This window comes from Phasianus colchicus, chromosome 4, assembly GCF_987193195.1.
Source record: "Phasianus colchicus chromosome 4, bPhaCol1.hap1.1, whole genome shotgun sequence".
Lineage (NCBI taxonomy): Eukaryota > Metazoa > Chordata > Aves > Galliformes > Phasianidae > Phasianus > Phasianus colchicus.
Genome location: NC_143439.1, coordinates 18,822,215 through 18,834,395, shown reverse-complemented (window position 1 = coordinate 18,834,395; position 12,181 = coordinate 18,822,215). Strand labels below are relative to the sequence as shown.

Below are 12,181 nucleotides of genomic sequence, written 5' to 3'. Positions count from 1 at the left end.
CTGAAGCTTGTGAATCTCATAAACAGCTTTTAATCTGTCTTTGCAGCTAATAAAAGATCTGTTGAATGCATTACCAAATATGTTCACTAATACAAGAGAAACGCACAGCGCCTTGGGCTCTGCTCTTCAGGCTGCATTTAAGCTGATGTCTCCAACGGGAGGTCGGATATCTGTTTTTCAAACTCAGTTACCATCTTTGGGTGCAGGGCTTTTGCATTCCAGAGAAGATCCCAATCAAAGGTCAAGCACAAAGGTATAAAAACTTAGTTATACACCTCAGGAGTCCAGTGACTGGACATGTCTCTCTGACTTGTATAGTTTGCAGATCATTATTGCAGTTCACTAAATTTTAAATGCACAGAGTTAACAAATGTGTATGGTCACTAATTTAAGCATACATTTGTGGTATTACGCATGAACTGTTCTTCGGGTCTTTGGTCTATAACTTTTCTTGACAAGGAAAAGAAAGTGTGTGTATCTGCTCACTCCATTTATCATCGGCTTGGGCTTTTAGTATACATAACAGGAATATATTGACCTGTACACTTTAAACATGATTTTTTACTGTATTTACAAGGCCAACAACAATATCTACTAGTATATGTGTAATTATATTAACTTTTATTTGCATGAGTGTGTAAACTTCTCTAAAAGGACTATCACTGCTTACAAAGATGAACTAAAGTAACGTGCAACATAAAATTTTATTTAAAAATTAATGTAAAGAATTGCTTACAGGTAACTTTTGCTATTGAACAGTACGTCTGTTGTTTCTTAATGTCTTAAAGGAGCTCAGTCAGTGTTCTAATTCTCTCCTGTGTATTTTTTCACCAAAGGTGGTCCAGCATCTTGGTCCAGCGACAGATTTCTATAAAAAGCTGGCATTGGACTGCTCAGGCCAGCAGACTGCTGTGGATTTATTTCTCTTAAGTTCACAGTATTCTGATCTAGCTTCCCTTGGTAAGGAGTACCTAACATGTATTTATTCCTTCCCTAGTGTTTGTCTTAGAAAGTACAGGCTACTTCAGGAATTCTTTAATTGTGTCACTCATTTTGCACTTCTGTAAATGCAGCTAATGCTGCGGAGGTGTTGACTTTGAAGTTGATATCAGTAAAGAACAGGACTATTGGATTACTGTCATCAAAGATAATTTATTCTGAGATCTCAGGTTTAAATTACAAATGTACTCTTCTATTCAAAAACAGAAAGCAGTTCTGATGGCAGGAAATGAATGAAGTTTAATCAGAGGCGAGATCTGTGAGCTGTTCTCACCTTTCAGTATTAAGCCAAAATTTGTGCAAATCTTTGATGGTGTAGACAACCAGTATTTGTATGTGCACTCCTGTCTTAGTTGCTGACGGTAGTTTGGGATGTTGAAGTAAATGGTCACTGCGTGTTGAAGTTGACAGTATTACTGCCTTCAGTGAACTGAGTCACAGACAGTTCTTGTCATACAGATGTAGTTCACATCAGGAAAGAGGTCAAAGAGATGTGACTTGCAGAACATTGTGTGCGATTTTTATGTTTTGTTTTACCTCTTAACCATATCTTTTTGTCCTTCACAGCTTGCATGTCCAAGTACTCTGCAGGATGCATCTATTATTACCCATCTTTCCACCACAGCCATAATCCTGCTCAGGCTGAAAAGCTGCAGAAAGACCTTAAAAGATACCTTACCAGGAAGATAGGATTTGAGGCGGTTATGCGCATAAGATGTACAAAAGGTATATTACAATACTGTTACACATGAGAAAATTGATGTAAACATTTGAACTGTTATTTTGAATGTGCTTGTCTTTCACTGAAGAATAAGATATTTGCAACTTTTGCAGCAGCTGTTACATTAGCATTTTCCATTTGGTTAACAGGGTTTTTTTTGTTTTTTTCTTTGTTTAGTTAAGATTGTACCATTTCAGTTTCAACTTGAAATGCGTAGCGTAAGAGCAGTAGTCAGTTTGGAGTGTCAGAATTGAACACAAAATCTACAGAATGACTCAGAAATGTCTAATGATTTGTGTAATAATTGATTTTGCTTAGTATTTGGGATAAATATTTTTAGTATATATTTCCATATTTTTAAAGACTGAGTACTGTGGGCTTTAAATATTTACCAGAATTTTTCACGCTGTTAACCGTACTGTCTGAATTATTTGATCTACTTGTAGGTCTTTCAATACACACTTTTCATGGGAACTTTTTCGTCCGATCTACTGACTTACTGTCTCTCGCCAATGTCAATCCTGATGCTGGGTTTGCAGTACAAATGTCCATTGAGGAGAGTCTGACTGACACATCCTTAGCTTGTTTTCAAACAGCTCTGTTGTACACTTCTAGCAAAGGTAATGAGATTCAAATGAATTGGCCGCTGTTTGTGCTTGTTTTGTTTTTACTATAATGTTTGTACAGCTAGTTGTGCATAGTTCTTTGTTTATCTTCATAGCCTAGGGGAATCTTGTCAAAGTTAGGGAGCCTGCTTGGCAGTTAGTCACATTTACTAAATCTTCACAAACACTGTTTTGCTGGAGGTTGGTAATTCATCTCCAGTTTACATAAAGCAGTCTTGCTGAACAACTTTATTTAAAAGACATACTACTGTTTTAAGCAGTAACATGTTTGACATTTCATGTGGAATCAGAGCTAGGAGGGTGATGGACTTGAGCCAGATTCTAGTATTTTGAGCGGGCATAAAGAATAGCAGCCACTTACTGTTGTGGAAGATGTCTTTCCAAAATTTTGGAATGGAAAGCTACATACTTTGTCTGTAAGATCAAAACACTGTTTACTGCTTTGTTATGAACTGTGTTGACTCATAAGCTAAATACTTGAGAGCATTTCTGAATTAAAGACAGGGATAGGAGATGATAATATAGCAAATTCTCTGACTAATATATATATATTTTTTTTTACAAAGAGCTTGTATCTCAGATGAGAGATGTGCTCTCCTGTTATATATCATCTGCTGCCAATAGATACTTTGTGATGATTCCTCCTTTTTTTTTGTAGGTGAACGTCGAATTCGAGTGCACACACTTTGCTTGCCTGTAGTAAATTCACTGACTGATGTGTATGCAGGAGCTGATGTACAAGCGGTTGTATGCCTCTTAGCAAACATGGGTGAGTAAAAGTCAGAAAGATTAAAATATCTTTTCTCATGTTCACACAGAATCACAGAATGGCCAGGGTTGCAAGGATCATGAATCTCCAGCCCCCCAGCCGCATACAGGGTCGCCAACCACCCCATTTAATGCTAGACCAGGCTGCCCAGGGCACCCATCCAATCTGGCCTTGAACACCTCCAGGGATTGGGGCATCCACAACCTCTCTGGGCAGCCTGTTCCAGTACCTCTCCACTCCCTCTGTAAAGAATTTCCCCGACATCCAACTTAAATCTCCTCTCCCTCAACTTAAAACCATTTCCCCTCATCCTGCAGTTACCTACCTTTTCAAAGAGTTGATTCCCCTCCCCTCTGTAGGCTCTCTTTAGGTATTGAAAGGCTGCAATGAGGTCACCCCGCAGCCTTCTTTTCTCCAGGCTGAACGAGCCCAGCTCCCTCAACCTGTCTTCATAGGGGAAGTGCTCCAGTCCCCTGATCATCTTTGTGGCCCTCCTCTCGACCCTCTCCAACAGCTCCCTGTCTTTCTTGTACTGGGGGCTCCACACTTGGATGCAGTGTTCCAGATGGGGCCCCACAAGAGTAGAGTAGAGGGGGACAATCACTTCCCTGTCCCTGCTGGCCACCCTTCTTTTGATGGAGCCCAGGATACCATTTGCCTTCCGAGCCGCAAGGACACGCTGCTGGCTCATGTTAAGTTTTTCATCTATCAACACCCCCAGGTCCTTCTCCACAGGGCTGCTCTCAAGAACCGCTCCTTCCAGTCTGTAGGGATGCCTGGGATTCCTCCGGCCCAAGTGCAAAACTCTGCACTTTGCCGTGTTGAACCTCATCAGGTTCACCCGGGCCCACCTTTCTAGCCTCTCGAGGTCCCTCTGAATGGCATCCCTTCTTTCAACCGTGTCGACCGCACCACTCAGCTTGGTGTCATCAGCAAACTTGCTGAGGGTGCACTCGTTTCCGTCATCAATGTCATTGATAAAGATGTTAAAGAGCACCGGTCCCAAGACAGACCCCTGGGGGACGCCGCTCGTTACCGGCCTCCACCTGGACATAGAGGCATTGATGACCACCCTCTGTCTGCGGCCTTTAAACCAGTTTCTTATCCATCGAGTGGTTCACCCATGAAATCCACATCCCTCCAGTTTGGAGATAAGGATGTGGTGGGGGACCGTGTCAAAGGCCTTGCTCAAGTCCAGGTAAATGACATCGGTCGCCTTTCCCCTGTCCACCGATGCCGTCACTCCATGAAGGCCACCAGATTGGTCAAGCATGACCTTCCTCTGGTGAAGCCGTGCTGGCTGTCTCAGATCACGCACCTGTTCCTTATGTGATCAAGCCTGTCATCCAGGATGATCTGTTCCATGATCTTCCCAGGCACTCTTTAAACGAAGTAGTGAATGAAGCCTGGCTATTCCTTTTCCTGTTGGTTTTCCTGTGCTTAAAAAAAGAGAGGAGCAAGATGAGAGTACTTCTGACATTCTCTTCTCTGCATTAGTTTCCTGTAGTTGCTGGGTTGAGGAACCTTGCTTGTCTCCTACTTGCTGGTCACAAGTTGCTGTTTCATAGAGTGATCTCTGCCATTGAACGTGTATGGCTCTGTGTAGGATTCTAGTGTATGGCAAATAAATTAGAAAAAAATGAATTGTACTTCCATATGTTCTCGTAAATGTGCATTCAGTCCAGCCGGTGGCTTCCTCCAACCAAAAGATTTGTAGCCCTTTCTTAGCAGAGAAAAGCGAAGCTTAAGTTGCCCTATCCATTGTGCCATTGAAGTGATGGGAGAAAATGCATCTGTATACCACAGATTAAACATACTGTTAGAACTCCTCAAGAATGGGAATGAGAAAGTACAGACCAGCATGGCGCTTTTTTTTTTTTCCTTTGAGCATCATGAAAGATAGTTTCTCTATGGAAAATGGAACAAATAAACTCTACTAACTTCTCTTGTCCTTCTATCCAACAGCTGTGGATCGCTCAGTTTCATCTAGTCTTCCAGATGCAAGAGATGCCTTAGTTAATGCTGTGGTAGACTCTTTGTCAGCTTATATGTCAACTGCCTCAAACCTGCAGCAGTCTATGCTGATAGCACCAAATTCCCTCAAGTTGTTTCCACTCTACGTTTTGGCTCTTCTCAAACAGGTGTGTATAAGCTAGAGCTATTGATTTTTGATTGTGGTTCAGTTTGAGTAATTTTTCACCTAGATCAAGCAATGTCTGTCTTATGCTATTATCCAAAACTATATATATAGTTTAATTATATACAAATGTTTAATTGAACTTGAAGGACTGAAACAAAAATTAGCTTACTTTAAATTATTAGTGCTGGAAGAGGTTTTTGTTTTACTTTAATTTGTAGTTTTATATATATATATATATATATGTTTGATTTTTTTTTTTACTATGTGTGTATATATAGTATATAAAAATATATAGTAACAGTAATTCTCAGTTTCTAGGCAACTAATTTATGGTGCCCAAAGGGATTGTTGTAAGCCATTTACTAGTAATTCATTTTATTTTATGAAGAAGAAAACCAATAGTTTTCAGTGCATATTCTTTGTTTTTTCAGGTACTAAGAAAGAAAATTAGTTACAGAGGGAAAAGGGAATGTTTTAAAGTTATTGTAAAAATAGTTACTGCTTTTTCTTTTTTTTTTTTTTTTTTTAAGAAATGTCTTCATTTTTTGTCACAAAACTCATTACTTGCATATAATGAGAGCTTACCATACGCAGGCTTTTATGTTCAGTAAATCCCTTAGCTTTAAGAGTGTTGTTTGATAGTTGAGTGTTCTTTCTTATTATAAGCAAAGCTTTATGTAAGTTCTGTTGAAAATCTTATTGAAATTGTTTTTCTTTGATGTAGTGATGACTTTAGTGACTAATGATTAGGACTTTTTAACCGTTACATATGTTAGAGTGGGGAAAAAATGACCATTTGATATCAGGAGAATCCGTGTAAAAGACGGATTAGAAGTTAAAGGGGCTATGAAATATTTCAGTGCAGTTTTAGAATTATCTCCATTAACAATAATAAAAAAAAGCCTGAAATAAAGGAAAACTGAAACTGGAAGAAAAAAAATGACTGGCATGCATGGCTTCAGTAGAGAAGTGAATTTGTGTTTTGATTATAGGAATATCGTTCTCCGTTCAGTCAGTCACTTTCTCCATCATGTTGTTTCTCACAGCAGTAGTTTACCAGTTGTTTCTAAAAAAGAGCTTAAATGTTAATAGTAAGGAGAGTTAAAGAATAAAAGTTATTCTTTGATTACCTAATTTCTGCTTCAAAATATGGAAGTATATTTCCATCCTAGAGCTTTTCCTTAACGTTTTATTTTTAGTAATGTAAAAACAGATTTAATCTTACCCTTGCAAGTATCGTTTTCGAACCCTACTGGATTCTTACCTTCCTGTGGTCATTGTGTCAGTGAGTTTCACAGGCCAGTAAGGCTTGTCAGGAATGAAAATGAGAAGTGCCAACCATTAACCAATGTTATATGAAATAGAGACATTTTTTTAAATCCTTCTTTTTTCTTCTATAAGGAGGGATCATTGATTAATTTTGTAATGCTATTCTATTCAAGTTGCATTTGGAGGAATTTTCTAGTGTAGTGCTAATATTTTATTTAAAAAATTGTTTTTTAACATCTGAGACAGGTGTGCTTGACATTACCAGAATTTAGGAAATAGGCTATTTAGATGTGACATAAAACATGGGATTTGTTTGAGTAACAATGTTTTTTTGTTTCTTTTTCACAGAAAGCTTTTAGAACAGGCACTAGTACACGCTTAGATGATCGTGTTTATGCAATGTGCCAGATAAAGAGTCAGCCTCTCGTTCACTTGATGAAAATGATACATCCCAATCTGTACAGAATAGACAAGTTAATTGATGAGGTAACGTATGAGGCCTAACTTGTAACATTTTCAAGCTGTAATGGAGTGTCTTTTAAATTTTAATGTGTTACAGTAATTTATCTGAAAGTCTTGACAGTAATGTAAACCAGGCATTTTTCACATATGTGCTGGGGAGAACTTTTGTTTTTCTTCACCTTGTTTCAGTGACTACAATAATTCCACGGTTTTCAATCATATAAAGAAAGCAGAGATTCTATGCATTAGATGCATATCCAGTGTATTTTTGTTGTCCGGGGAGAGATGGATGAAATATAATGGGTACAGAATACTTGGTCTTGTGTACTGAAACCAGGTCAAGATGGCTGGTGTAACCAGCTTTCAGTCGTTTCTGTGCTGTGGATGAAGTCTAGACTATCAAGATCAGACTAATATCAAATTTATTCAGATTAAATATTTTAAGAAGAAAACTAGTTTTTAATTGTGTGCCCTCTACGGAGGTAGTCTAGAAAATGAATGTATTTTTTTAGTGGTAAGAAGTAAGATGAGATTTCAGTTATAAGCAAAGGCAGCTGTAACTGAAAGTAAGTAAGTTGTGTTTTTAATTGTTTTCGTGAGGTGATTAGTCATGCTTAGTTACAGCCCTTACACGAGCTTTGCAAGAAAAAAGACGACATGTGAGTGTTCATTTTTAAGTATCATACAAGCTTAATAGGCAATTGAGTGCTTGCTCTGGCAGTTAATATTATTCAGCACAACCTGTAAGCTATTTACCTTGTCAAACTTTCTTTTAAATTATTCCAAAAATTCACAATATTCTTCAGCGGTATTGATTTGTCAGGCTTTTCAGATTTTTATTTTTTGTTCCCCCATATTTGAGAAGCGGATTTCAGGTAGCCCTATCGAGATTGTTTCAGCACAAGTTCCATTAACAACGCTGTATTTCAGTGTCTGAGTGCTGTAAAAAAGCAAAACAAAGAAAACCAATAGCAGCAATCTCTTCGGGAGATTCAGTTTTATTTGCAAAGGATTTCAGATTAGTTGCTTCCACTGGAACAATAAAACATATGGTCTATTTTACCTACTGATATTAGTTAAGCCTCATGTTAAATTAGGTAAAGGAGTGTTAATTTGCTATTTAATATTAGTTCAGTTTGAAATATTTGTGTGAAATGCTGCTCTTGGATCTGTTTCTGTAGAAAATTGTAAGCTTTAAAAAAAATTGCAATTTTTTCTGTTAATACTTAATTCTTGGACTATTAAGCATAGCCTGGAACTTTTACAAGTGAACTTCAGTAGCTTGATTTTCATGTTTGCATATAAATCCTGATTTCTTTTGTAATGTAATATGGAATTTTTTTATGTTATGATTTTTTTTTTTTGTAGTCTTGTTCTGTGTGGGGATGTGTTTAACCTCCAGAATGTGTTTCTCCTTACGTGATTCGCTAAATGTTTCACAGGATTCTTCATAGCTATCTAGCTTTATCATATCCTGTTTTAGTCTGAAATATAGCTGGATGTTGTTTTGGCTTGTTGGTTTGTTTTAAGTGTTCTTCAGCATTGCTCTAGCAGATTGTTTCATCAGATCAGTCTTAGTGCTGCATAGACAAGCCCATATATTATGTTTAGCTACCTCTAACATGTCAGGGAGGATATTGAATCATGGAACTGGAATGCAAAATATTGAATCCTTGTTAGGAGTAGAATTTGGTATTCTTTTCTTCTGCAAAATTTGTTTAGTAAAGAGGAATGCAATGAGAAAACCTTTGAAGGTTGACTGGAGAAAATTTTGTTTAAGTATAGGATGCTAGACTTATTTTGTAAGCTTGATAATATACAGCATGAAAAAAGTTACATATGTGGTTTAATGAACTTATCATCTAAAAAAAAAGAATAATATAAAGCAAGCTTTTGGTTAAATGACATGTTAGAATTTGTTGATATAAATGTGATCATTGTCGATTTAATGTAGTGTTTTTACATGAGAATGCTCAAAATGTTGCTGGAGATTACCTGTGCTTTTTCCTCTTTTGGCACATGTGGTTAAGATAAAAATAATGATATAGGAATTTTTTTTAACATTACTGTGTTACTCTGTTGTTTTCTTTACAGAGTACAATACATGTAAATGACAGAGTTGTTCCTCAGCCTCCTCTTCAGAAGTTATCTGCAGAGAAGTTGACAAGAGAAGGAGCTTTCCTTATGGATTGTGGTTCAGTAAGTTACTAGTTTTATATATTCAAGATGCACTCCGAATTGTTGAAAGCAGCCAGTTTTCAACATTAGTTCCAGTGGTAAGGCTTTCATATTTCGGTCTGTGGAACATCTATAATAAAGATTGCATATTAAGTTTTAAAATGTTTCATTTCACTAAATAAATTGGCCAAGAGTTCATGTCGAGTCTTTTCTGAAAATAATGGATTTCCATTTTCAAACGTTTCTTTTAATGGATATTAAACTGGAGGGACTAAAGTGTCTCTAAGAAAGCACTTAGCCATGGAGGGAGGTACTTTCTCAGTTACGCAAAACTGTAAGTGGTTTTATGGTACGTGGCTCACATGAGGTAAGAGTTGCAAGAGCAGGGGAGTTGTAGGAATTGATTAAAACCTGTAAATCCAGTTCAAGTTAATCTTAGGAATTACCCTAAAAACACTTACTGGTATAAAACATGCTGCTCTTGTAATGCGATAAAATGTTACGCTACTCCAATGGCGCTGTAGAAGGAAAGCACTTTAGGGTTCATGAGCTAAGGGTGAATGTCAAACTAGCTGCTCTCCCCTTATGTCAGCAGTAATGGCTTCAGTGTGTTTTGATAAATGCTGCTTTGTGTAACTTGTTGAGAGTGGAAGTCTGTGTGCAGAATTGGATACGGTGTGTGACTTTATCAAGATCTAAGTTTTCTATTTTACAAGGTAAAATGCTTTAACTGTACCAACATAGACATGTCCTGCATCCTTGCTCTTTCCATATTTGCATTTTAACTTTTTTTTTTTTTTTTTTTTACTTTTAATAATCTTATTCCAAATGGTTATCCAATTATTACTAAGTTAGTGTTGAATTAATAAATATAGAAGTGGACTGCAACTAAAGCTCTCAGGTGATATATTTGCATGAACAGTGTTTCCTGGTAATATTCTAACTACGTTACTATTTGTCTCCTTCTCTAAAATGTAAGTACTAACCTTTATTTAAACTGATTCTGATATCTTACAGAACTTTTTTATTTGGATTGGAAAAAACTGTGATAACAACTTCATAAAAGATGTCCTTGGATATCCAAACTATGCGTCAATACCCCAGAGAATGGTAAGCATTTAATGATCTGTCCTGCTTAGTGCTTACATTTGGAATCTGTATTTAATCTAGTTCTTGTGCACTGTCAGTTTTTAATCATGCAATTGAGAATTAGTTGTTTTTTTTTTTAACTCACTGTCTAACTTCTTGCCAACTCCCTAGGATGCCGAAGTTGTCAAAAGCTTTTAAGGAAAGAATGTACATGTGTTCACTGAATGACAAAAATTGTTCATTAATATTACTGCTTTTGGGGCTTTCGTGGGATTATTTGGTTTCTTAATGCACGTGGGCTTACAAAAATAGTGTGGATTTTTGTAGATAATTTTTCTTGGACCTTTTTTAAGATACTCGAGTAAAGTTCTGAATGGAATTGTTACATTTGTGATTTCTAAAAGCTAAATCAAAATGTGTTTTTGTGGAAGCGCATAGGAAGAAATTTCCTGCTTATAGAGCTTGAATAGCATGAAGGGAAAGAGCAAATGAAATTGGAAGTTAAGAGAACAGGTCAGAAAGACTGGTGAGCTTTAAGACTGCTATAAAATTGAATGCTTGTTAAGGGTTTTCTGTTTTGTTCATATTAGCAACTTAAAATTGTTTCCTTGTATTATAACTGGTGGTAGAATTAGTTGACATTGTTTTCGGGGAAAAAAAAAAAGAGAGGATGGTTAAGAAAGTATCAGATGGTTAGATAGCATTTACTGTAATGAAGAAGGAGAGAAAAAAAACACAAAAGTTTTCATCTTTGCTTTTAAACTATATCCTCTACTCATTTACTACAAAGGCAGGAGCAGAACTATTTTTAAATGTGTGGAGTTTTTTCACCGTATTAGTCATCTTAAGTTGTATCAACTTGTATAAGAGACAGTATATTTATCTCAGTGAATGACTCAAGCAGGCTGACGTTTTGTTTGGTTTTAGGTCATTCCCGATCAAATAGTCAGCTGTCATCTTTGCTTACAATTCAGATTTTGTTTCTCTGTGTTTTGTTTCAGTTTTATTTCACCTCTCAGTAGTGCAAAAGGCAATAGAGAGGAACACTGTTGAAAGGGGAAGAAAGCAGGGAAAATGTGAAAGCAGCATTTTTGAAAGGATTATTTCTTGAATGAGCTTGCTTTCTAAATTCTTTGGCACTTCAAAGGCAACTTAGGTTAAAGGTGTATTACTTCCTGTAGAACAGATAAATACAAAAATTCTGTACTTGAGCTGAAGAGAAAATATGGCTACATATAAAATTACATGCAGTAATTTTGTAATAGCCACCGTTTCTATTTTGTCATCGGGTCATGTTGTGAATATCAGGCTCTGTTTATTAAGATAATTTTGATAATAAAAGATAACTTCTTTCAATTTCTTTCAACCAGACGCAGCTTCCTGAGATAGATGCACTTTCTTCAGAAAGGACACGGTCTTTCATATCCTGGCTTAGAGACAACAGGCCTTTAAGTCCAGTTCTCCAAGTAATAAAGTAAGTATTTTATTTAGATACTGGGTAATTATTGGCGAGTCGTATTTACAACTTGTGGTTGACACTGATAAAAAGTTGGAGTATCTAGGCCAGAAGAAATTGAATACTGTCCCCGCTCCAGATGATATAATCTTGTTATGTAAAACCCCTTCACAATGGAAATCAGTAAGTTCTGGTTTTAATCTTTATCGAGATTTAGTTGAACGTTTTCGGAGCTCGTTGCCATCAACATGACTTCTAACTTTGAAAAACTAATTCATTTTTATGCTTCCATTCTTGCGTTACTATGAGATATTTGAAATATCACCTGCTTTTCTCTCATGTTGTCTGTTAAAAAGATCACAGAATTGTAGGGGTTAAGCGGCCTCTAGAGATCGAGTCCAACACCCTCAGATGCTGCTGTTTGACGCTGTAGTGCAGAATTGAGATCTCTTTCCTAAGAATTGCTTTTTAA

At 36.7% G+C, this 12,181-nt stretch overlaps 1 protein-coding gene across 3 annotated transcripts in view; it reads left to right on the top strand.

The window, feature by feature from the left end:
- Positions 1–12,181, top strand: part of SEC24B (SEC24 homolog B, COPII component) — a 47,165-nt gene that overhangs the window by 30,096 nt on the left and 4,888 nt on the right. For all 3 annotated transcript variants that reach the window (XM_090138819.1, XM_031607637.2, XM_031607636.2), the window contains 10 exons: positions 47–253; positions 837–960; positions 1,567–1,725; positions 2,167–2,340; positions 3,005–3,115; positions 5,081–5,256; positions 6,873–7,010; positions 9,081–9,185; positions 10,182–10,274; positions 11,624–11,727. In XM_090138819.1, the coding sequence (XP_089994945.1) occupies positions 47–253; positions 837–960; positions 1,567–1,725; positions 2,167–2,340; positions 3,005–3,115; positions 5,081–5,256; positions 6,873–7,010; positions 9,081–9,185; positions 10,182–10,274; positions 11,624–11,727 (1,391 nt within the window). The remainder of the gene's footprint in view (positions 1–46; positions 254–836; positions 961–1,566; positions 1,726–2,166; positions 2,341–3,004; positions 3,116–5,080; positions 5,257–6,872; positions 7,011–9,080; positions 9,186–10,181; positions 10,275–11,623; positions 11,728–12,181) is intronic.